Source organism: Danio rerio, chromosome 10 (assembly GCF_049306965.1).
Source record: "Danio rerio strain Tuebingen ecotype United States chromosome 10, GRCz12tu, whole genome shotgun sequence".
Classification (NCBI taxonomy): Eukaryota; Metazoa; Chordata; class Actinopteri; order Cypriniformes; family Danionidae; genus Danio; species Danio rerio.
In genome coordinates this window covers 26,588,726-26,615,366 of record NC_133185.1, presented here as the reverse complement: position 1 = coordinate 26,615,366, position 26,641 = coordinate 26,588,726, and the positions used below count along the sequence as shown (strand labels likewise).

Sequence of the window (26,641 nt, the reverse complement as noted above, 5' to 3'; positions counted from 1 at the left end):
TTATTAATGGTTTAAATAAAGTCAGGATCAGTGAGTAATAGGGAGTTAAAACGCCATGGCGAACGTGTTGAAGGACTACCCGGAAAAGATATGTCCATTGTTACAGGAGCATGATCTGAAATAACTATAGGATTATATGTACAGGTTTTTACAAAGGGGAGTAGTTTCTTGTCGATGAGAAAATAATCAGTTCGTGAAAAAGATCCATGCACGAGGGAAAAGAAAGAAAACTGTTTATCGCAAGGGTTGAAAAAGCGCCATACATCAGAGACTGAATGCTGCTCCATAAATAGCTTTATGACTTGGGATGACTTAGACAAAGAAAGGGGCCTGGTAGATGAACGATCCAATAAAGGATCTAGGCAGCAATTAAAATCACCACCAAGAATAAGCTGGCAATAATTTATATCTGGAAGAGAATACAGGAATTTACTAAAAAAAATCCATGTTGTCCCAGTGTGGGCCATATACATTAGCAAGAATTAAGCTGTTGCCATTGAGCTTTCCTACTGCAACAATAAAGCGACCATTGGGGTATGAGATTATTTTAGTTACCGAGAGTGGTACTGACTTGTGCACAAGAATAGCGGTGCCTCTTGCCTTATTTGAAAATGAAGAATGAAAAAGCTGGTATTAAGTGCGTTTCTTGCAAAAAGGCAATTTTAGTGTTTAAAGATTTCAGGTGGTCAAACACTTTGCTGCGTTTTACTGGCGAATTTAACCCTTTCACATTCCAGCTAATGAGTCTTAGTGTACTACTTGGTACTGTTCTTACATTACTTAACATAAAATCATTTTAGAGATCATGAATCTGTACATATTTGCTCTACACTTCAATTGTGCCCCCGGTAGCACACAAAAATGAGATGATGAATAAAAAATCAAAACAAACAAAGACAAAAGAAAAAAGAAGAGAAAAAGAAAAGAAAAAGGAAGAGAAATAACAACATTAAACAAATCAACATTTAAATCAGTTGCTGTAACGAACATAAACAGCAACAAACATTCTCTGATACAATGATCAGCAAACTTCACAACTTCCTTATATTTAACTCGCAGCTTCCACAGCATAATGAAATACAAATAGAACTTTCAGACATCTCAAAAGCTATAGTCAAATAAACAGAGATGAGGGCTAGAAAAAAAAACAAAGAAAAAGAAAGCCCCAAACTTATTTCTATAGATAATCATTATTATATTGCAAATAACAAGTATTATGTACTTTTATAAATTATCCCAGAATTCACAGTTCAAAAACAAACAAAAAATGGGGTCAAAATTATTTACAATAATGTCAACATCACCTTTTTAGAGACAGCCTACTAGGCATATGTAGGTATATGTATGTAAACGAGAAGGGTGTCAGTTTAATTGCTTACAAGTTCGTACTTAAGTCCTATACGAATTTCACAGCCGACGAGGCGGACTGGATCCATAACTTTTCCCCGTTAGGCAGAGTGATGCGCAGTTTAGCTGGGTACAGGAGCGCTGGTTTGTACCCCTGCTTGTATAGCTCGGCCATCGGACCTCTCTATTCAGCACGCTGTTTTAAAACGTCAGGGCTGTAATCATCAAAAAGGCATATCGGGTGGCTTTTGTAGTACAAGGTTCCCCGTTTACGGACTTCGCGGATAACCAGGTCTTTAACTTGGAACCGGTGAAAGCGTAAGATTACTGGCTGTGGTTTTCCTCCTGGAGCTGGTTTCGGAGCAAGGCTTCGATGTGCTCTATCAAGTTCGGGGGGTGAAGCAAGGACATCCGTGCCAAAAACATCCGCAAGTAGTTTGGAAAAAAACTCGGTTGGACGGGGACCCTCGATTGATTCAGGTTAGCCAATGATCCGTACGTTTTGGTGTCTGCTGCGGCCCTCCAAGTCAGATACAATAAGTTTGAGCTGCTCGTTATCCTTCTGCAAATCGGAACAAGTTTTTTCCAGCTGCTGCAGCCGCTGGTCAACGAGCGTGGCATTTGTTTCCAGAGAGCCAATGCATTGTCCGTGGTCGGCAACAGTGGAATTAATGCTGTCCAACGTTGAAGCGAGGGACTCAAACGAGGACTTAAAATTGCTTGACAGGCCCTCTCTGTGTTCCTCCAGTAGCGCGCTAATGTCGGCCATAGTTATGCTAGATGCTGACGAAAGTTCCTTGTCTTTTTCTGATTGCTTTCCTTTAGCCTTTGACATGGTAACGCGATCAAATTGACTGCAGTAAGTTATGAAAACTGTCGTTAGCCCAATAACTAAAAAAAAACGATGTCTATTAAGATAATTATAAGTAAAACTGTGGGAGCAAGCGGAGCACGCAACTACCCTGCTCGCCTCATAACCGGAAGTCGAACTATCCCTTTAATGAAGAACTTATACTTTCACCATACTTCAATAGTAAAATAAATTGTACTTTAATTGTAAAAACACAATAAAAACAAAATCATCCTATGGTGCTTGTTGTTAATCTGTATGAGGATTACGAAAGGGGGTGCATAAAGCTTACAAAAGCATTGCATAGCAGAAAAATGTATCCACATTAAGTGAACTGACTGAATGATAAAGAGTTTTTGGTTCCTCATATAAAGACACTGCGTTGTTAGTGGGTCTGTAATGTATATACAAGAACTCACTGTGCAGGAAATAACTGGAGTACAGAGACTCATTTAGTAGAAAGAGTGAAAGAAAATGAAAGCAACATAATACGCTTCTGTCATGTTCTAAACACTGTCACTGTAAAATTGCATAAAGTGTTTGATATCTATATTTTGCATACTCCATTCATGTTTCTGATAAGCAGTACTCTGGACTAATAAGCAAAATGTGTCGTAATCCACAAATTTATGCACAGACACGCACAAGAAATTTGTCTACAATACTAAAACATCACAAAAAGAGCATAACAATACATTAGTACACTCTCAGAAATAAAGGTACAAGGTACATTTTCAAAAGGTACATATTTGTACTTAAGGAGTGCTTATTAATACCTCAAGGGTTCATATAGTACCTAAGAAGTACAAAATATTACCTCTTACAAATTTAGGCATTAATATATACCTTTGAGGTACCAATATATACCCTTTAAGTACAAATAAAGTACCTTTTGAAAAAGTACCACCCCAGTGACAGCTCTTGTACCTGTATTTCTGAGAATGTACAATGAGGCTCCAATAAAACTTTATTTGTTTAGATCACAAGAAAAAATAATGTGCAAAACAGAACTTAAACAGAATTTACAGCACATAATAGAATATAAGAATAAACCCTTAGCTAATATCCAATTAAGAAATAAGACAATTGGGTAAAATTTGAATATTGTTTTTCAGCTGATGAAACACTGATATTTACAGGTTCATGAGTTTTGAAAAATATGCACTAACTTTGCATCAAGCAACATCATAAAGATCACATTGAAAGTTCTTTCGTTATGGCCACAATATAAGCAGGGTGCAAATTACAGGGGGGTTTGGGGGGATAGGACATCAAAATGTTATACTAAGAAATAGCTTTCTCTGATCTCTGATCTATCTTAAATAATAATAATTAAAAATGTATAATAAAAAAAACACATACCTAACATATGCATAATCGCGCCAAACTATTCTAGGAAAAACATTATTCAACAGTCTGAAGTGGGCAGTTCTATCAAGCACCGATGGACATCTTAAGAATTCACAAAGCACGTTTCTTGTAAAATAGATGTTTATATCTCCATGTAGCCTATAGAAATAGACACATAATTTGTAAAGTTGACCAACAGTAACCTCTTAAATAGTCACTAAATATCCCTCAAAACACTGAAACGTATAAACGTATGTCTTTTAATAATAAATTATATGTAGTTTAAATACATTAATGAATTTGATTCACTGAAGCATGTATTACCACACTACTTCCGAAAAAAAAAATGTACACCCTGTTTGTCAGTGTATAATTCACACACTGAATATAAGCACAATGGAAAACAGGCCTAAGTGGCGGAATAATATTTTAAGTTATACAAAGGCTTGATATATTGAGTGATTGAAACAATATTTATATAGATTATTCCTTGTTATGTTTAATATACATTGTGTCCTGTATATATAAGATAATTTAAAGAAGGAAATGTGCAAGTAGGAGTTAATGTTAAAGCCTGGATAAATGTGCCACAGACTCTTGTATAATTTTGAAAAGATATTTTAATTGATATAGAGCATAGTTGAAATTCACACTCTCATCCAGAAAAACACAAAGTAATTATATTTAGGATTACCTTAAAAAACAAATCTAAGTTATTACAGTATATATGTAACTATAAAAAACATGCAAAAAAGGCAGAGAAAGCAAGAGTTAAGGTAACACTTTATAATAACACTATGAACCATTTATTAAGTATTAGCAAATAGTGACTATTTGTTAAGCATTAACTATACGTTAACAAACACTAGTAAACAGTTCATAACTTCTGATACAAATGCTCTAATCTTGACTTATAACCACATTTATAATGTGCTTAATGATTGTGTTTTCATACTTTGTTAATGGTTTATTATTCATTACTAAATTAAGTATTGCATTACTTACAATTAATAACTTACAGTTATTTAAGCATAGTTGGTTGTTTTTAGGATCATTCATAATAAGTTAGTAAATGGTTAATAAACTATTCAAAGTAACATGTATTTATCTTATAATTCAGGCATATACTAATAGTTAATTTGAATGTTATCAAATGCTTTATTAACTCAACTTCATCCAGTTTTGTGACTTATCTAAAGCGAGGACTAAAAATCCCTTATAAATGACAATTACAAGCAGTTAAATTCTAAACAGGAAAAAAGAAAAAAATGTATTTATTGCTATTCACTTTGAAGATACACAAATGAAACTGCACTTCAAATAAAATATAAATCATTGCAACCTTATCTAAAATAAAATTACTGTGCAGTTTAAACATTACATCCTGTTTTATTGTTAAATTATTATATTGTTGTTGTTTTACCCAATTTTATGTCGCATTTTGACCCCCCTGTTATTCTGCAATATTTGAAGTTTTTAGATAAGATTGCAAAGATTATTATTCATTTGATACTGAGCCTTTAATTGTCATTTATATTTGTAAGGCATAAATAGTCCTCACTTTATATTAGATCACAAAAATGTATGAAGTTGAGTTAATAAAGCATTTGTTAACATTTACAGTAACCATTAATATATGCCTGAATAATAAGATATATAAATGTTAATTCCAATAGTTTATTAATCATTCACTAACTCTGAATGATCTTAAAATCCTCTAACTCTTAAATACAAATGTTGTTTTTTTTGTTTTTTTGTAAATAATGTGATACTTCGTTTAGTAATGAAAAATTAACCAGTCACAAAGTATGAAAGTACAATTATTAAGGACATTATAAATGTGGTAATAAGTCAAGAATAAAGCCCTTGTAGCTGCAGTTATAAACTGCTTACTAATGCTAGTTAATGTAAAGTTAATGCTTAACAAATAATGAATTCACTAGATGCTAATGCTTAAAAAATTATTCATAGTGTGTAGTCAAAGTTTATTCTATTACAAAGCCTCCATATTTACCTTATTCTTTGTGTATGAGCGGGCATAGCTATTTGAAACTTTAAAAAATACTTTAGAAAACTTAAAAAAATAAGCAAAATACTTATAATATATATTTATATATACATAATTATTAGAATTTTTTTTTGCAAAATTCAGTATAAACACAAACAAATGTGACATGGAGTAACAGGTTATTTATTTATAATATATCTTAATCAGGGGTTTTAAACTCAGTTCTTGTAGGGCTGCAGCCCGGCACAGTTTTGTTCCAACCCTGCTTTAATACACTTACCTGTAGGTATAATACAAGCCTGAAGGACTCAGTTAGTTTCATCAGCTGTGTTTATATGGGGTTAAAGCTAAACTGTGCAGAGCTGCGGCCGTCCAGGAACTGAGTTTGACACATGTGATCTAAGTCAAATCAAACACTGAGGAAAAAAAGGAACAAGAGCTTTCCCTTGGATGGTACCTGTTCAAAAGATTCACTTTTGTGCTTTTGAATACTAAGATGTACCTTTCAAGATACCAATGTGGATGATTTTGGTACACACATGTTTTAAAAAGGTAGCACTCAGGTGACAGCTCTCGTACCATTATGTGTATGGTTAAAACTCACACATTAACTTAAAAAATAAATTAATTAAAGATTCAGCACGCTTATAATCCTAAACAAAAATAAAAATGGCAAAATAATTTTTCCAGTATTACAAAGTTTTGACATACAGTACTGTGTTATGGCTTAACAACATGCATCACGAAAACTTGTCACTATTGTTTCTACATTGAGATCCATAGTCTGAAGTGCTGAACCTCGTTAGTTAAAACACAAATTATTTTTATTTATTCACACAACTCATATTTGACAAAAAAATAATAAATTATATTTTATTTATTTGCCTTATCCAATATGAGTTATGTGAATAATAAACTATTTGATTGCTTGCTTGCCTTGATCTATCTTTTTTCCTCCACACTTGATTAAAACTAGACGTTTCCTTTCTTGCACAAATTTTATTGAAAATAGTATGAAGATTATAGAGTTATATTCAGTTAAATAATTATATATTATATAACTGAAGATCATTAAACTCACTTCAAGATCAAATTACTTAAATTATGAGAAAGACAAGCTCTCAGAACGATTTAAAGTGGATGGTTGGAATGTAGTATGGCGGGATAACTAGGAATAGAACTATGCTTCTAACTACAGCTCTAGAAGTATAGTTCCAATCACACAGTATTGTGACACTGCTGGTAATGACATTATTTAATCATAGTTGACTAATGGTTTTAAGAAACAAACCTGAGCCATAAATTAATCTTTAATCGAGGTACAAAAATAAACAAACTTTAAAAAAAGTTTCACCATAAATGGAAATTGTGTCATCGTTTACCCTTGACTTGTTCCAAACCACTTTAAGGTATTTGAAAACAATTGAAGATATATTGAAATTGCTGGAAACTTGTGCCAATGACTTCCATAATATTTGCTTTTCCTACTTGTATTAAAAATACTCAAACTGGTTTGGAACAAGTCTTTGTTCAGTAAATGTTGCAATTTTTTAGTTTTGGGTAAATGATCTCTTGAAAACATACAGCAAATCCTACATAAAGCGTCAACATATCACTATTTTACACACATCCCTTTGGGACTGGATAAAGAGCTGAGAAAATTTGTGCATCAAAAAAGAAAAACAAGAGATCTCTCTAACTTGCTCTCTCTGTGTGTCTGAAACTTGCCCTCTGAACCTACATTTTAACCTAATTTCTCAACATTATCAATATAACTCAACATCTAAAGCATACTCCTGAATATATATATATATATATATATATATATATATATATATATATATATATATATATATATATATATATGTATGTATATATATATATATATATATATATATATATATTTTTTTTTTTTTTTTTTTTTTTTTTAAATAAAAACAACTGAAACGAAAGGGCAGGGTATTCATATTCTGATGCTGCAAGGACAGCTAAAGCATGAGTCTCACCTCTAAAGTCAGCTCATCAACCTCCTGCTCCTTCTTTTCTCTCTGAACTGTCCCCAAACGACTCTGGCTGACCAGTGTGTTCTGACTGTAGGGCCTGACAAACTTCACGTCACTCATCCTTGAGTCTGTGGTCCCACACATTTCATAATTATACACGTGCTGTAATGTGCCGTCTGCGTAGACCGGAGGATAATATGGAATTACAGGTAGATTTGCTCCTGATTTATAAAACAACTTATTCTGCCTCCATCTGTAGATTTTGACTGAAATGATGGAAATAATGGAGACTATGAAGAGCAGGGAAACCACTGCAAGAGCCAGAACTAAATAAAAAGTCAGGTTGTCGTTATATTGTTTCTCATGCGTAAAGTCTGTGAACTCTGACAGCACTTCAGGAAAGCTGTCAGCCACAGCCACGTTAATGGAGACCACAGCTGAGCGAGAGGGCTGTCCGTTATCCTCCACAACAACAGTGAGTTTTTGTTTGACAGCATCTTTATCAGTGACTTGTCGCACAGTTCTTATTTCTCCATTCTGTAAACCCACTTCAAACAGCGCTCTGTCTGGAGCTTTCTGCAGTTTATAGGAGAGCCAGGCATTCTGACCAGAGTCCACATCAACAGCCACAACTTTAGTGACCAGATATCCAACATCTGCAGCACGAGGCACAATCTCAGCCACCACTGAAGCGCCAGTCTGCACTGGATACAGAACCTGAGGAGCGTTGTCATTCTGGTCTTGAATGATGATGTTTAGAGTCACATTACTGGATAAAGGAGGGGAGCCTCCATCTTGAGCTTTGACTTGCATTTTGAATGATTTGAGTTGTTCATAATCAAAGGATTTTTCTGCATAAACTACTCCACTCTCTGAATTTATAGAAATATAAGATGCCAGAGGTGCTCCGTTTAAATCTGCATCGATAAGAAAGTATGAGACCTTTGCATTCGGCCCCCAGTCCATGTCCTCTGCTTTGACAGTCAGAATAGTCGTAGATGGTGGGTTATTTTCAGCTATAAAGGCATTATATGATTCCTGCACAAACTGAGGTGCGTGATCATTCACATCTGATATCTTTAAGTTTAAAATCTCTTTAATAGAAAGAGGTGGGTTTCCTCCATCTACTGCAGTTATAGTGATATTATACTCTGCTGTCTGTTCCCTGTCTAGTTCTGAGTCTGTCACCAGGTTGTAATAATTAGTTAATGAAGAAATGATTTTAAATGGAGAGTTCAGATCAATAGAACATGAAATCTTGCTGTTGTCACCTGAATCGAGATCTTGAACATTAATCATGGCTATAACAGTTCCTGGTGCAGCGTCTTCAGATACTGCGCTGGAAAAAGACATTATAGTGATTTTGGGCTTGTTGTCGTTCACATCAATGACGTCAATAATTATCTCACTCGAATCAGTCAAACCTCCGTGATCTTTGGCTTTGACTTTAATTATAAACTGCTTGTGTTTTTCATAATCTATACCACCTATGACTTTAACGTCACCTGAATGCGCATCGATGGAGAACAAAGCTTTTACTGTGAGTGTCGCGTGCTCAAAATAATACTGAATGCCGTTACTAGACTCGTCAGCATCGGTAGCGCTGACTTTAGTAACGACTGTGCCTTTAGCAACGTTTTCAACAACTGATGTTTTATAAGACGACAGACTAAACACAGGTGCATTATCATTTCCATCAAGAACAACAATATTAATCTGCACAGTCGCAGATCTTTGTGGCTTTCCTCCATCGAAAGCTGTCAGAATCAAATTAAGGTGTTTTTTCTTTTCTCTATCGAGTGGTGAATGAAGAACCATCTCAACGTTTTTATTTCCACCAGCACCACTTTGAACATTAAGCTTAAAATGGTCGGTGGGTTGAAGAGTGTATTTTTGTAGCGCGTTCACTCCCACGTCTGGATCTACCGCGTTCTCTAATGGAAATCGCGCACCTACAACCGCTAATTCGCTGATTTCTTGTTCAATTTTAGATTTAGGAAAGACGGGGCTGTTGTCATTAATGTCTTGTATGTCAACTGTTACTCGATAAAGCTCCATCGGGTTCTCCAAAATAACATCAAAACTCACACTGCAGGCAGAAATCTCTCCACAAAGCTCTTCTCTGTCTATTTTATTCTTGATAACCAGATGTCCGTTTTCCTTGTCCAGGCCAATGTACTCACTGCTGTCCGCGGTGAAAACACGCGCTTTTCCTGAAACCAATCTCTTCGGCTCAATCCCTAGGTCCAAGGCAATATTTCCAACAAATGAGCCCACCTGCATTTCCTCGGGTATCGAATAACGGATCTGTCCGCTCACGCGAGGAGAAAATAAAGCCATTGCGCACAACGCATAGAATAGTGAGCCATATCTCCAGCCTTTTCCTCCCGACTCCATTTTTGATCAACAAAGATGAAGAGGATGCATTCAAAGCAAAAGGCACAATGAATTGTATTCTGTATGTTTCCAACAAATTGTCTTTCCCTCTAGATTACAGAACCTGTAGTCGAATCTGAAAGGCGATTTGGTGTTTAGTTACGCATCGCCCAATGCTCTAGGTTGATATCTAAGTTATGCCACTGGGTTTTATTAAAAGGAGGGATAAAACACGCTTTCGAAATATTATATGTGTTGAACAGCGGCGCTTAGAGTCCAAATACAGCACTACAGAGAAGTCGGTTGATTTAAAAAATATATAAATTTTAAAGAATACAATATTCCTTATGAGAAATTTTGTTATGAAATTGTGCAAAGTAGAAAAACAATATGTTACAAGCAGAGTTGTAACAAATAGTTAACAAATTTGACAACCTCAAAAATACTGGGAAGTAATTTTTTTTTTGCTTTAACATAAATTTTGTAAGGGCGAGTCAGTGGCGCTGTAGGTAGTGCTGTCGCCTCACAGCAAGAAGGTCGCTGGGTCGCTGGTTCGAACCTCGGCTCAGTTGGCATTTCTGTGTGGAGTTTGCATGTTCCCCTGCCTTCGCGTGGGTTTCCTCCGGGTGCTCTGATTTGATTTGCCCCACAGTCCAAAGACATGTGGTACAGGTGAATTGGGTAGGCTAAATTGTCCGTAGTGTATGAGTGTGTGAGTGAATGTGTGTGTGGATGTTTCCCAAAGATGGGTTGTGGCTGGAAGGGCATTCGCTGCATAAAAACTTGCTGGATAAGTTGGCGGTTCATTCTGCTGCGGCGACCCCGGATTAATAAAAAAGGGACTTAGCTGACAAGAAAATGAATGAATGAATACATTTTGTAGATCTGTAAAGCCTGCTGACCTTCCTGAGATCACAGTACTTTTGCATTAAGTAATTCCATCTAGAAAACCTTCAAAATTCATTCAGCATTCCACAATCCATAACACAGGGCAAAATAATCTAAATCAAACAAAGGCAGAAAGCTTTGATTAAAGAGAGTCATAAATAAGTGATCACACAGAGAGCGTAAAGTAATATTAGGAGCTATTTTTTAAGTAATACTTATACCTAATCCAGCATAAAGTCTAGACGAATGTACAATAGAATTATCTGCTTAATTTTTAACATTTTTAATACTCTTTAATAAAATACTAAATTTAAGTTGATGTAATTTATGGTTAAATTCATAGATTTTTGGAAAATGGAAAGTGATTTTTCTTTTTTTTCTTTTTTGCTAAAAGGGATAGTTCATCCCAAATCAAAAATCATCCACTATTTATTAACCCTCAAATGGTTACAAACAATTATACGTTTCTTTATCCTGTTGAACAATGAAGAAGATACAGTTGAAGTCAAAATTATTAGCCCCCCGGCATTATTCTTCCCCCCTGTTAATTTTTTCCCTGTTTCTGTTTAACAGAGAGCAGATTTTTTTTTTATCATATTTCTAAACATAATAGTTTTAATAACTCATTTCTAATAACTGATTTATTTTATCTTGATGATTATGACAGTAAATAATATTTTACTGGATATTTTTCAAGACACTTCTACACAGCTTAAAGTGACATTTATAGGCTTAACTGGGTTATTTAGGTAACTACGCGGGTTAGGGTAATTAAGCAAGTTATTGTAAAACTATGGTTTGTTCTGTAGACTATCGAAAAATAAATTAGCCTAAAGGGGCTATTAATTTTGTCCCTAAAATGGTGTTTAAAAAAATTAAAACTCCTTTTATTCAGGCCAAAATAAAACAAATAAGACTTTCCCCAGAAGAAAAAAATATTATCAGACATACTGTGAAAATTTCCTTGTTCTGTTAAACATCATTTGGGAAATATTTAAATAAAAAAAAAAAATCAATCATTAGAGGGCTAATAATTCTGACTTCAACTATATTTTAAAGAAAGCTAAAAACCTGTAACCATTGACTTTCATAAGTAAAACAAAAACTATGGATATCAATAATTACAGGTTTCCAGCTTTCTTCTAAATATTGTCTTTTTTGTATTCAACAGAAGAAAGAAAGTCAAATAGGTTTGGAACAGGTAATTAGTTGAGTAAACGATTTAAGCAGTTTCAGTCTTGGGTGAACAATCAATTTAAATGATAAATTATGTACATGATTTAAATAATTGTGCATTGCCCTGAACTTCCTGAACTGACCATATACACAGATTTGCGACAAGCTGTCTAGAAAATATTAAAAATTACTTTAGTTTGCAGACAATTTCTGTCATACTGTGCCATTATTTAAGTTCTAATAACACTGTGAAAGACAAAACGTAAAAAAAGGAGCAAGTGCTAAAGCATTAGTTATGCCAACTTCATCCTAAGCTTGTAAAGAGGTACCACACAAATATCTGAATAGTCAGTAAAAGGTTGATGTTGTATGTCAGTTTATAAATCATATGATTTTTATTCAGAGTCATCAGTTCTGTGAAAAAAAAAGATTTTTACATTGAGTAATGACTTTGAAAACTTTAAAAATCTTTCAGCATTGCCAGAATGCAAAAATGTAGAAATGACAAAAGAATATTTGCTGGATCACAAAACCTTTATATACTGAGTTAGCCATAAATTAAGTTTTGAATTAGATCAATTGAAGTACTCAAAGTACAACATAGTGAAAATGTATTCATAAATATTTATGGCAAATATAAAATACAACATAAAGCATGAGCCAGTGTGAGGTAGATAAATTATTAAAATAACACATGATTGTAATACTAAGGGGTTTTCTCTAGAAAGAGATCACCCAGTATGTTTTTCGTCAATTACAAAAATAAAGATTAAAAATAATTCGTTTTGTAACAATTGCTCTAGACCAGTGGTGTACAAACTCAGTCCTGGAGGGCCAGTGTCCTGCAAAGTTTAGTTCCAACTCCAATCAAACACACCTGGGCAAGTTAATCAAGCTCTTACTAGGCCAGATGTGTCCAAACTCTGTCCTGGAGGGCCGGTGTCCCGCTGATTTTAGCTCCAACTTGCCTCAACACACCTGCAAGGATGTTTCTAGAAAGCCTAGTAAGAGCTTAATTAGCTAGCCCAGGTGTGTCTGATAGGGGTTGAAGCTCAAATCTGCAGGACTCTGGCCCTCCAGGATCGAGTTTAGACATGCCTGTACTAGGCTTTTTAGAAACAACCTTGCAAGTGTGTTGAGGCAAGTAGGACCTAAAGGGCCCTATCATACACCCGGCGCAATGCTGGGCAAGACGCAATGCAATTGTTGTTTGGCAGTTTCAGCTCAACACAAGAGTCATTTTTACGTTTTGCACCACATTGTTTAAATAGCAAATGCATTTGCGCTCATATGTGTGCCCATAGGCATCCTGGTCTAAAAAAGGAGGCGTGTTAAGGTGCATTGCTATTTTGAGGAACTATAATAGGCTGCACAATAGACCAGATCAAAGCTGGTCTAAAGTGCAGCGCAGAGCGCATTAGTTGTGCGCCTCACTTAAACATTGCCTAATGCTTACAGGATGTACAGCAATACGCAAATATCTTTACAAATGAAAAATAATTAAAGGATTAAAATACCACAAAAATTATTATTTTCTAGGCTACATGAAAATAAAAACCGCCCCCTCCATGCATTCTTCATCTCAGGTGGCTTTTTTTAGTTTATTCATGACAATTTTCTTTTGTATATTGTTATTATTAGTAACAGTATTATTTATTATATGCATATTTATATTTGTTTTATTAAAAACAAGCTTAGATTTGCCCACCTGTCAGGTTTTAGACCATATGGGGCACAGCATGTGTATTTGGATATAACTCAGTTTTTTTAACACACTTCGAACTTAGAACTGAATTTAGAAATAGTTTTAAAACAAATCTTTGCGCATAATAAACTAAATTAATTATTTATAGGCTAATGGATATCTGTGCATACAACACGTTTCCCTATCCATGAGAGTGAAAGTGACAGTAAAGAATGAAGAGGCTCATCTCTCATTCTTGTTCTGTAGATGCTCTGTTTAACTGTTTTCTCTTTAGTGAAGCCATGGCGTGACACAACTAACTCTTAAAGGGAATGGGAGATGAGACTCTGATTAGTTTATTCTCAAAACACACCTATAACTCATTAAGTGAATAAGCTAAACACTGTTAGACCATGCGCCACGGTGCAAAGCAGATTTTTCCATCCTTAAAATAGCAAAAGTGGATTCATACACACGCTTATTGCTTTTGTGCCCTGCGCTTTGCGCATGGATGGTCAAAATAGAGCCCAAAATCTGCAGGACACTGGCCCTTAAGGACTGAGTTTGGACACCCCTGCTATAGACAAACATCAAATCATGGTTTTATAAAGACGTGAAGTATCAAAAAGGCCCAAAAAGAGTGTTGAAGCAGAGAAACAAACACTCTTGCTCTTCCTCTTACTTTCTCTGTGTGTGTAGCATGTGTGTGTATGGGTGTGGGTGTTTTCAAGATCTATAAGAACAAAATATGTAAATTTACATAGGTATTGTATAGGTGTTACAAGAAGAATGTGATTATTGAAGACATTGCCCTATGTCCACATTTTTTTTCCAAGAGAAGTTTAAATCATATAGAATTATTATAAATTATTATTATATTAAGGTAAAAATGCAGATTCCATAAATAGTAGTGTTATATGTAAGGTGACAGAAAATACAATTTGTATAATATAAAAACAATCAACCAATCGAATATGCTCACAATTAACAACACAAACATGATTGTGGGTGTGTGGGTGTGTGTTTGTATGTACTGTAGCTGTGTGGGAGAAACTGAGTTCTCTATGCACCATTTTTGCACCTGATACACTAAACGCAGTTCATTTTCTCAAAACATCATATACAACATCTGCTAACACATACAGATATAGGTTGATGTCTTGCAAATTCTCTATATGAAGCACAGCACTTTAAGCTTTAAACACCTGCTGCTGCAGTGAGGACATACAGTATGTGGAAGAGTCTCACCTCTAAAGTCAGCTCATCAACCTCCTGTTCCTTCTTTTCTCTCTGAACTGTCCCCAAACGACTCTGGCTGACCAGTGTGTTCTGACTGTAGGGCCTGACAAACTTCACGTCACTCATCCTTGAGTCTGTGGTCCCACACATTTCATAATTATACACGTGCTGTAATGTGCCGTCTGCGTAGACAGGAGGATAATATGGAATTACAGGTAGATTTGCTCCTGATTTATAAAACAACTTATTCTGCCTCCATCTGTAGATTTTGACTGAAATGATGGAAATAATGGAGACTATGAAGAGCAGGGAAACCACTGCAAGAGCCAGAACTAAATAAAATGTCAGGTTGTCGTTATATTGTTTCTCATGCGTAAAGTCTGTGAACTCTGACAGCACTTCAGGAAAGCTGTCAGCCACAGCCACATTAATGGAGACCACAGCTGAGCGAGAGGGCTGTCCGTTATCCTCCACAACAACAGTGAGTTTTTGTTTGACAGCATCTTTATCAGTGACTTGTCGCACAGTTCTTATTTCTCCATTCTGTAAACCCACTTCAAACAGCGCTCTGTCTGCAGCTTTCTGTAGTTTATAGGAGAGCCAGGCATTCTGACCAGAGTCCACATCAACAGCCACCACTTTAGTGACCAGATATCCAACATCTGCAGCACGAGGCACAATCTCAGCCACCACTGAAGCGCCAGTCTGCACTGGATACAGAACCTGAGGAGCGTTGTCATTCTGGTCTTGAATGATGATGTTTAGAGTCACATTACTGGATAAAGGAGGTGAGCCTCCATCTTGAGCTTTGACTTGCATTTTGAATGATTTGAGTTGTTCATAATCAAAGGATTTTTCTGCATAAACTACTCCACTCTCTGAATTTATAGAAATATAAGATGCCAGAGGTGCTCCGTTTAAATCTGCATCGATAAGAAAGTATGAGACCTTTGCATTCGGCCCCCAGTCCATGTCCTCTGCTTTGACAGTCAGAATAGTCGTAGATGGTGGGTTATTTTCAGCTATAAAGGCATTATATGATTCCTGCACAAACTGAGGTGCGTGATCATTCACATCTGATATCTTTAAGTTTAAAATCTCTTTAATAGAAAGAGGTGGGTTTCCTCCATCTACTGCAGTTATAGTGATATTATACTCTGCTGTCTGTTCCCTGTCTAGTTCTGAGTCTGTCACCAGGTTGTAATAATTAGTTAATGAAGAAATGATTTTAAATGGAGAGTTCAGATCAATAGAACACGAAATCTTGCTGTTGTCACCTGAATCGAGATCTTGAACATTAATCATGGCTATAACAGTTCCTGGTGCAGCGTCTTCAGATACTGCGCTGGAAAAAGACATTATAGTGATTTTGGGCTTGTTGTCGTTCACATCAATGACGTCAATAATTATCTCACTTAAGTCTGTAAGATCGCCATGATCTTTGGCTTTTACTTTGATTTTAAACTGCTTGTGTTTTTCATAATCTATATCACCTATGACTTTCACCTCACCAGAATCTGTGTCAATTGAGAACAAAGCTTTTACTGTGGGTGTCGCGTGCTCAAAATAATACTGAATGCCGTGACTAGACTCGTCATCATCGGTCGCACTGACTTTAGTAACTACTGTGCCTTTAATAGCATTTTCATTAACTGATGTTTTGTAAGATGACTTGCTAAACACAGGTGCATTGTCATTAACATCTAGAACAATAATATTAACATGCAGCGTAGCAGATCTTTGTGGTTTTCCACCATCAAAAGCTGTCAGAATTAAACTATGATGCTTTTTCTTTTCTCTATCGAGTGGTGAATGAAGAACCATCTCGACATTTTTACTCCCATCATCACCACTTTGAACATTTAGCTTAAAATGGTCGGTGGGTTGAAGAGTGTATTTTTGTAGCGCGTTCACTCCCACGTCTGGATCTACCGCGCTCTCTAATGGAAATCGCGCACCTACCACCGCTAATTCGCTAATTTGTTGTTCAATTTTAGATTTAGGAAAGACGGGGCTGTTGTCATTGATGTCTTGTATGTCAACTGTTAATCGATAAAGCTCCATCGGGTTCTCCAAAATAACATCAAAACTCACACTGCAGGCAGAAATCTCTCCACAAAGCTCTTCTCTGTCTATTTTATTCTTGATAACAAGATGTCCGTTTTCCTTGTCCAGGCCAATGTACTCACTGCTATCCGTGGTGAAAACACGCGCTTTTCCTGAAACCAATCTCTTCGGCTCAAACCCGAGGTCCGATGCGATATTTCCAACAAATGAGCCCACCTGCATTTCCTCAGGTATCGAATAACGGATCTGTCCGCTCACGCGAGGAGAAAATAAAGCCATTGCGCACAACGCATAGAAGAATAGCGAGCCATATCTCCAGCCTTTTCCTCCCGACTCCATTTTTGGTAAACAAAGATCGAGGGCAAAGATTCGATGCGAAATGCTCACTGAAATTGCCTGTTTGACAACAAGTTGCGTTTCCGTCTACAGACCTGGAGTTAAATAGGAAAGACGATTTGGCGATCTGTTACGCAGCGTCCAATGTTCAGGAATGATATCTAAGTTATGCCACTGGGTTTTTTTAAAGAGAGGGATAAAAAGCACTCAAGGCAACATAGGTTCAACAGCGGCACTTGGAGTCCAAGTACAGCACTACAGAGAAGTAGCGACTTAAAAAAATAGATATTTAAAGACTACAACTTTCCTTAAAAAAAGTTAATAAGGTGTGTTATGACACTGCACATGTATTAACAATGGGAAAAATCGTAATAACAAATGGATTACAAATTATAGAGCATCAGAATTAAGGGAAATCGGTAAGGGATTTTTCGGCTTTAACACTATACAGTTGTGAAATATTTTTTTTAAGGCTAACATTGCACTGAACTATATATATATATATATATATATATATATATATATATATATATATATATATATATATATATATATATATATATATATATATATATATATATATATATATAATCTGCATTGCTTCATTGGCACAGTCCAAAACAAAAGGCAAAAAGGCAGAGTAAATATGTATATATCACAAAGCAATGATTATACATAACCATGAATGAACTTGTATTAGTGATCACACAAGGCAGGGAAGTAACACCAGCCACTAAATTTCAAGCAATGTTATACCAAATCCAGAGTACAGCCTTAATAAATGTAAAATAAAATGATTTGATTAATTATTGTTATTTTTGTTAATACATTACAATAAACATCTTATTTCATTTAATGAAGCATAATTAAAATTCAAAGATCTTCGGAAAAACAAAGTGATTATTTTTATTTTTATTTTTTTTGCTAAAACATTTATAATTTAAATGAGCAATATAGGTTTTATAGCCTACATGGCCCTAACCTCTTGATTTTGCATCAAGCAGTACCATTTAGAAAACATTCAAATTTATTTGAGCCTTTTGACATTCTCTGTTATAATGTACCATTATTAAGCTCTATATATATCACTGGAAAGGGAAAATTGCAAAATAGAACAAGTGCTGAATTATGAATGCCAAGTTCAGTCTAAAGCCTGGAAAGAGGTACCACAGAATTAGTAGACTAATCAGTCAAATGTTGTCATATGATTTATATTCACTGATTCATCAGTGCAGTAAAAAACATAAAATTATTTTGTATTGAGTAATAACTTTAAAAATTTGACAAAATTGTCAGCATGACCAGAATGCAAAATTGCAGAAATGGCAGAAAAATATTTGCATAATCACAAATCCCTGTGAGCCAGAAATTAAACTTTATTTTATTCACTTGGAGTGAACAAAGTACAAAAATAGAGCAAATTACGAATAAATATTTACGTAAAATCTAACATAAAGCATGAGCCAGTGTGATATAGATAAATGATTAAAATAACATGAGTGTAATACTCCGGGTTTTCTCTCGAAAAAACTCTGCCAATAAACTAGGTTTGATCTCATTTTAAATAAGCATTTATATAAATTAGTAAATTAGCCTATATCTAAATTGGAAGAGTAGCAACCGACAATCATCAAATTAGGATTTTATTAAGGTCTTGAAGCAGAGATACAAGCTCTCCCTCTCTCTCTCTCTCTCTCTCTGTGTGTGTATACAGTTGAAGTCAGAATTATTAGCCCTCCTTTGATTTTTTTTTTTTTACATTTCCCAAATGATGTTTAACAGAGCAAGGACATTTTCACCTAGATAACCTAATTAAAGTGGTGAGACCTTTAAATGTCACTTTAAGCTGAATACTAGTGTCTTGAAAAATAACTAGTAAAATATTATTTACTGTCATCATGACAAAGAAAAAAATAAATCAATTATTAGAAATAAGTTATAAAACTATTATGTTTAGGAATGTGTTGAAAAAAATCTCTCCGTTAAACAGAAATTGGGGGAAAAAATACAGACGGGCTAATAATTCAGGGGGGCTAATAATCCTAATTTCAACTGTGTGTGTGTGTGTGTGTGTATATATATATATATATATATATATATATATATATATATATATATATATATATATATATATATATATATATATATATATATATATATATATATATTCATTGAATCATTTTTTTCACCTTAGTCCCTTAAAACCAAAGCACCCAGAAGAAACCAACGCAAACACAGGAAGAACATGAAAACTCCACACAAAAATGCCAACTGACCCAGCCGAGGCTCAATCCTGCTACTGCGACACTGTCACCCCATAAATATAAACTGTTAAGCATTGACTTCCATATATTTTATTATATACAGTTGAAGTCAGAATTATTAGCCCCCTACAAATTATTTTCCTCTTTTTTTAAATATTTTTTAAATGATGTTTAACAGAGCAAGGACATTTTCACAGCATGTTTGATAATATTTTTTTTTTCTTCTGGAGAAAGTCTTATTTGTTTTATTTTAGCTAAAATAACAGCAGTTTTAATTTTTTAAACACCATTTTATGGTCAATATTATTAGCCACTTTAAGCCATATATTTTTTTGATAGTCTACAGAACACACCCTCCTTATACAATAACTTGCCTAATTTCTCTAACCTGCCTAGTTAACCTAATTATCCTAGTTAAGACTTTAAATGTCACTTTAAGCTGAATAGTGGTGTCTTGAAAATTTTCTAGTAAAATATTATTTACTGTCATCATGGCAAAGATAAAATAATTCAGTTATTAGAAATAAGTTATTAAAGCTATTATGTTTAGAAATGTGTTGAAGTAGAGCTGGGCGATATGGCAAAAAAAATTATCCCGATAATTTTTTTCATATCAGTCGATATTGATATTTATCACGATAAACGTAAAATCTTTATATCTATCAATTTTACAAGATTTTCAGTATGCTAATCGCTTTGTGCAGCTGATTTAACACATTTAGTGAAATGTTTTAGCTGTCTGACAATATAAATAATAAAATAATAATCTAAAGACCAATCCTAATTCAGCATTTACTGTTCTAGTTTTCAACAACCAAAGACATTATAAGTTAGGATATAATTGTTCAACATCAGAAAAAAAAAAAAAAAAACGGTTTGGAAAAAGTAAAGGTGAGTTAATGGTCACAGAATTTTCAGTTTTCACATTGTAGTAAGTCAGGATACCCGAGTAAACAACAACAATTAAATAAATACTTCCAATATAGACTAGTCAAAAAAAACTATTATCCTTAGTGCAGCCATCTCAACTGAGTAAACTAAAATTAAATAAATAACTGCAGTGTAGACTAGTGAAAGATAAACAGGCTTGTCCTCTCTAAGGACATTTGGAATATTTAATTAAGTTTTAAGTTCTTCCTCAAAAACTCCGTAATGTCCACATTCTCAGGTGAGAAGCTTGATCTCTGTGCAGACACAGACATAGAGATGCTCATTTTTGATTAAGTTTTTATTTAGATAGATAGGTTTCCGTTTAAATTAATGGAAAATATACATATACTGTGTTTGTATAGTGTTTTTAAATGACATATTCACCAGTAAATTACATTGCAGTTTTGTCTAAAACTAATGTTACTGTTGTAGCCATAAAGGTTGTATTTTTGCCTCCCGTTAGTGATGCGTATATGGCGGTTATATATCCGAGCACTGCAGATAATCCACGGGTCAAGTAATAAAAAAAATACATTATAATTAGCTAATTGCAGGTCGGTTGTGGGTATATAGCGGGACATGGCAGTGGATCAGCGAAAAAGCAGAGAGTGGGCTTTGCAGAATGGGAAGAAATGAGACGCCCAATAATGAAGAGTAAGGCAAGAGTAGCCTGTTCAAAGTTTCAGTTAGAGGATTCAGAGAAAAATCTGCCATCGTCCTGGGAGAAACAAGATCGCTTATTTCCACGACTGCAGCGCCTTGCGAGGAGAATCATTCACGCGGTGCAAGCGCACGCCTTCACTGCAGTCTGCAGCTGGCCGCGTTTCGGAGGCTCGGCGGAGATGGCGCGGCCGCGCGGGGATATGAAAAGCGAAGAGCGCGCTTTTTCCTTTGATCTGGTTTTTGGTGTATTTAGCTGACATGATTTTGATTTTCGTTGTTTTTGCTTAACTTTCGTTTGGGTAAAATTATTTTGCCTTATTTTTTTTCAATTTGAGACATTGGGCCCTATCATACACCCGGCGCAGTGTGGCGCAAGGCGTGGCGCAGTAGTTTTTTGGTATTTCAGCTTGGCGCAAGAGTCGTTTTGAAGCGTTGCGCTGCGCTGTTTAAATAGCAAATGCATTAGCGCTCATATAGGGCACAACATGTGTTTTAGGATACAACTCAGGTTTTTGAGCACATTTTGCTATTATTATTCATTTATTCGTTTGCTGGAAATTAGAACTGAATTTAAAAATAGTTTTGAAACGAATATTTGCGCTTAACAAACAAAATTATTTATTTTTAGACTAATTGATGTCTGTGTGTAAAGGTTTCCCTATCCAAGAGCGAAAGTGAAAGTGATCCATTATCTCTCATTCTCACGCAGTAGATGCTCTGTTTAACAGTTTTCTGTTAAAAAAACTGTTAACTGTTTGCTTGTGAAATGCTCATTATTTCCACTTAGACTTACTTTGCGTCCTGTAAATAGCGAATGCGCTCTTGGTGCGACGCAGCTGACTTTTAAAGGGAATGGGAGATGAGACTCTAATTGGTTTATTCTCAAAACACACATATAACTCATTAAGAAAATAAACCCAACCCTTTTAGAACATGCGCCGCGGCGCAAGGCAGACTTCCCGTCCTTAAATTAGCAAAAATGCGTCCTGACACGCCCTGAAAGCGTTTGCGCTCTGCGTTTTGCGCTCTGCGCATGGACCGTCAAAATAGAGCCCATTTAGTGAGTTTTGTTCATATATATTTAGATTGATTTGTATGTTATTTTTTGGCTAGGCTCTTTCTCGACAATATTGAGATTTATCTCCTTAAGTTAACTCTTTTCTCAGAGTAAGGTGGATAGGGAAGATGTTGTACGACTTCCATTCTGCAAACACGTAGAAAATGTATTGTTAAAGACATCAGGTAAGACGATGAACGTCATCTTTATATTTATTTTATAGGGAAGAATGCGGCGCACTGCGCTGAAGGACTTTTTTTTTCTTTTCATCAGTTTTTAGAGAGGTAAGAGGGGTTATTCATGCATTAGAATTGTTTTGTTATATTTTTTTCTTTTTTGGGGCTTCACTATTGTTCCCTTACTCGAGTTTATCTAATTTTTGTTTGATACTTTGAATTTGCTACTATATTATTTTTTATTAGTGTAAATGTTGTAGTGTAAATATCCTTAATGCAGCCTGTACAGCAAACTTTAAGTGTTCATTGAGATGTAATTTAGATTGTGTTGTCTGTCATATCTTACATCTGTCTTTTCGGGGTTTTTTTCTCGTGGGCACGGCTTTTGAAAATGATGACATGAGACTCTGCTGGGTAGTTGCCCTGGTTTACCAGCACTTGTTTAGGTCTGTAATTTCTTAGCATCTTCATAAGGGTGGTGTTGTTTTAAATGATGAAACAGGCTTGTGGTGTTGCCTGCTTTTGATGACACGAATCGTCTTGCGCAGTTTGCAGTGCACGTTGCTGTTTTGTGTTGGATAGCAAAAAACTTAAGTAGCTCAAGACTGAGGTCTAGTGACATTTCTTGTCAACAATGTCTGTGACTCTGACCTTTTTTACCTTATTTTCTTACTCCTTTAAGTACAACTATGACTGTAAACTTGTACGGCGTGCGGCATCCGAGAGGGCAGGCTGCAAAATGCTTGCGCAATGTTATGCATAGTGCAAATATTATCGAGCAATTATCGAACTGTCATTATCGTTTTATGGAAATTTTTTATATCGTGATAATTATCGATATGGAATTCTCGCCAAGCTCTATGTTGAAGAAATCTTTTCTTCGTTAAAGAGAAATTGGGGAAAAAATTAACAAACGGTCTAATAATTCAGGGGGGCCAATAATTCTGACTTCAACTGTATATAATAAAAACATATGGAAGTCAATGGTTAACAGTTTAAAGCTTTCTTCAAAATATTTTCTTTCTGGGTTTGAAGCAAGTAAAGGGTGAGTAAATTATGACAGAATTTTCAGTTTTGGGTGAACTATCTCTTTAAGTGAACATTGCCCCATGTCACTATTTTTCAAAGGCTTATAAATCATACAACATGACAGTTTTTGTTGTTGCTGAGAAAGTACAAATGCACAAATTTTCCTGTAAGTTGTAGGTTAAGGTCATTAGAAAATACAGTTAGTACAAAAAACAAAACAAAAAAACAGCTTTGTCCCCACAGTTCACAAAAAGAAACCTCTAAGTCTGTGTCTGTGTGTGTGCGTGTGTCTACTGTTGTGTGTGGGAGAAACTGAGTTCTCTATGCACCAACTTTGCACTTAAGACACTAAATATGTAGTCAATTTTCTCAAAACATCATATACAACATCTGCTAAAACATACAGATAAAGGTTAATGTCTTACAAATTCTCCATGAAAAGTGCAGCACTTTAAGCTTTAAACACCTGCTGCTGCAGTGAGGACATACAGTATGTGGAAGAGTCTCACCTCTAAAGTCAGCTCATCAACCTCCTGCTCCTTCCTTTCTCTCTGAACTGTCCCCAAACGACTCTGGCTGACCAGTGTGTTCTGACTGTAGGGCCTGACAAACTTCACGTCACTCATCCTTGAGTCTGTGGTCCCACACATTTCATAATTATACACGTGCTGTAATGTGCCGTCTGAGTAGACAGGAGGATAATATGGAATTACAGGTAGATTTGCTCCTGATTTATAAAACAACTTATTCTGCCTCCATCTGTAGATTTTGACTGAAATGATGGAAATAATGGAGACTATGAAGAGCAGGGAAACCACTGCAAGAGCCAGAACTAAATAAAAAGTCAGGTTGTCGTTATATTGTTTCTCATGCGTAAAGTCTGTGAACTCTGACAGCACTTCAGGAAAGCTGTCAGCCACAGCCACGTTAATGGAGACCACAGCTGAGCGAGAGGGCTGTCCGTTATCCTCCACAACAACAGTGAGTTTTTGTTTGACAGCATCTTTATCAGTCACTTGTCGCACAGTTCTTATTTCTCCATTCTGTAAACCCACTTCAAACAGCGCTCTGTCTGGAGCTTTCTGTAGTTTATAGGAGAGCCAGGCATTCTGACCAGAGTCCACATCAACAGCCACAACTTTAGTGACCAGATATCCAACATCTGCAGCACGAGGCACAATCTCAGCCACCACTGAAGCGCCAGTCTGCACTGGATACAGAACCTGAGGAGCGTTGTCATTCTGATCTTGAATGATGATGTTTAGAGTCACATTACTGGATAAAGGAGGTGAGCCTCCATCTTGAGCTTTGACTTGCATTTTGAATGATTTGAGTTGTTCATAATCAAAGGATTTTTCTGCATAAACTACTCCACTCTCTGAATTTATAGAAATATAAGATGCCAGAGGTGCTCCGTTTAAATCTGCATCGATAAGAAAGTATGAGACCTTTGCATTCGGCCCCCAGTCCATGTCCTCTGCTTTGACAGTCAGAATAGTCGTAGATGGTGGGTTATTTTCAGCTATAAAGGCATTATATGATTCCTGCACAAACTGAGGTGCGTGATCATTCACATCTGATATCTTTAAGTTTAAAATCTCTTTAATAGAAAGAGGTGGGTTTCCTCCATCTACTGCAGTTATAGTGATATTATACTCTGCTGTCTGTTCCCTGTCTAGTTCTGAGTCTGTCACCAGGTTGTAATAATTAGTTAATGAAGAAATGATTTTAAATGGAGAGTTCAGATCAATAGAACATGAAATCTTGCTGTTGTCACCTGAATCGAGATCTTGAACATTAATCATGGCTATAACAGTTCCTGGTGCAGCGTCTTCAGATACTGCGCTGGAAAAAGACATTATAGTGATTTTGGGCTTGTTGTCGTTCACATCAATGACATCAATAATTATCTCACTCGAATCAGTCAAACCTCCGTGATCTTTAGCTTTTACTTTAATTTTGAACTGCTTGTGTTTTTCATAATCTATTTGACCTGTGACTTTAACGTCACCTGAATCCGCATCGATGGAGAACAAAGCTTTTACTGTGGGTGTCGCGTGCTCAAAATAATACTGAATGCCGTGACTAGACTCGTCAGCATCGGTCGCACTCACTCTTATTACAACTGTGCTTTTAGGAGCATTTTCAACTATTGATGTTTTATAAGACGACTGACTAAACACAGGTGCATTGTCATTAGCATCCAGAATAATAATATTAATATGTAACGTAGCAGATCTTTGTGGTTTTCCACCATCGAAAGCTGTCAGAATCAAACTATGATGATTTTTCTTTTCTCTATCGAGTGGTGAATGAAGAACCATCTCGACATTTTTACTTCCATCTTCTGCATTCTGAACATTAAGCTTAAAATGGTCGGTGGGTTGAAGAGTGTATTTTTGTAGCGCGTTCACTCCCACATCTGGATCTACCGCGCTCTCTAATGGAAATCGCGCACCTATTAAAACTAGTTCGCTAATTTCTTGTTCAATCTTAGATTTCAAAAAAGCGGGGCTGTTGTCATTGATGTCTTGAATGTCAACTGTAACTCGATAAAGCTCCATCGGATTTTCTAAAATCACATCAAAACTCACACTGCATGCAGAAATCTCTCCACAAAGCTCTTCTCTGTCTATTTTATTCTTGATAACCAGATGTCCGTTTTCCTTGTCCAGGCCAATGTACTCACTGCTGTCCGTGGTGAAAACACGCGCTTTTCCTGAAACCAATCTCTTCGGCTCAAACCCGAGGTCCGAGGCGATATTTCCAACAAACGAGCCCACCTGCATTTCCTCAGGTATCGAATAACGGATCTGTCCGCTCACGCGAGAAGAAAATAAAGCCATTGCGCACAACGCATTGAAGAATAGCGAGCCAAGTCTCCAGCCTTTTCCTCCCGACTCCATTTTTGATCAACAAAGATGAAGAGGATGCATTCAAAGCAAAAGGCACAATTAATTATTTTCTGTATGTTTCCAACAAATTGCCTTTCCCTCTAGATTACAAAGTATGCGGTCGAATCTGAAAGGCGTTTTGGTGATCAGTTACGCGCCGTCCAAGGTTCTTGGTTATCTAAATTATGCCACTGGGTTTTATGAAAGGGAGGGATAAAAGACTAGAAATTCTATATAGGTTGAACAGCGGCACTTAGAGTTCAAATACAGCACTACAGAAAAGTAATTGCAAAAAGGATTTTAA

General features: G+C 35.7%; 8 protein-coding genes and 2 long non-coding RNA genes across 23 annotated transcripts in view; 2 read left to right on the top strand and 8 right to left on the bottom strand.

Annotated features, from left to right (window-relative positions):
* The window catches only part of pcdh1g18 (protocadherin 1 gamma 18), a 79,716-nt gene extending 53,367 nt beyond the window's left edge, over positions 1–26,349 (bottom strand). The window contains 1 exon segment of the mRNA NM_001024117.2: positions 23,953–26,349. Within this exon segment, the coding sequence (NP_001019288.2) occupies positions 23,953–26,349 (2,397 nt within the window).
* Positions 1–26,641, top strand: part of LOC141376355 (uncharacterized) — a 974,232-nt gene that overhangs the window by 301,654 nt on the left and 645,937 nt on the right. The gene's annotated exons all lie outside the window — the stretch shown is intronic.
* The window catches only part of LOC141376356 (uncharacterized), a 259,480-nt gene that overhangs the window by 71,174 nt on the left and 161,665 nt on the right, over positions 1–26,641 (top strand). For 2 of the 12 annotated variants that reach the window (XR_012386285.1, XR_012386284.1), the window contains exons 5-6: positions 7,949–8,033; positions 15,486–15,709. The exons of the other annotated variants lie outside the window; for them this stretch is intronic. This is a non-coding gene — a long non-coding RNA (uncharacterized lncRNA). The remainder of the gene's footprint in view (positions 1–7,948; positions 8,034–15,485; positions 15,710–26,641) is intronic. 12 annotated transcript variants of the gene reach the window in all.
* Positions 1–26,641, bottom strand: part of pcdh1g1 (protocadherin 1 gamma 1) — a 153,508-nt gene that overhangs the window by 53,367 nt on the left and 73,500 nt on the right.
* pcdh1g2 (protocadherin 1 gamma 2) overlaps positions 1–26,641 on the bottom strand; it is a 147,690-nt gene that overhangs the window by 53,367 nt on the left and 67,682 nt on the right.
* Positions 1–26,641, bottom strand: part of pcdh1g3 (protocadherin 1 gamma 3) — a 143,891-nt gene that overhangs the window by 53,367 nt on the left and 63,883 nt on the right.
* Positions 1–26,641, bottom strand: part of pcdh1gb2 (protocadherin 1 gamma b 2) — a 132,577-nt gene that overhangs the window by 53,367 nt on the left and 52,569 nt on the right.
* The window catches only part of pcdh1g9 (protocadherin 1 gamma 9), a 118,468-nt gene that overhangs the window by 53,364 nt on the left and 38,463 nt on the right, over positions 1–26,641 (bottom strand).
* The window catches only part of pcdh1g11 (protocadherin 1 gamma 11), a gene marked incomplete in the record, with an annotated part of 111,726 nt that overhangs the window by 53,367 nt on the left and 31,718 nt on the right, over positions 1–26,641 (bottom strand). Inside the window, 3 exon segments of the mRNA NM_001024111.2 lie at positions 9,063–9,067; positions 9,070–9,082; positions 20,747–20,751. Coding sequence (NP_001019282.2) covers positions 9,063–9,067; positions 9,070–9,082; positions 20,747–20,751 — 23 coding nt within the window.
* Positions 1–26,641, bottom strand: part of pcdh1gb9 (protocadherin 1 gamma b 9) — a 101,863-nt gene that overhangs the window by 53,367 nt on the left and 21,855 nt on the right.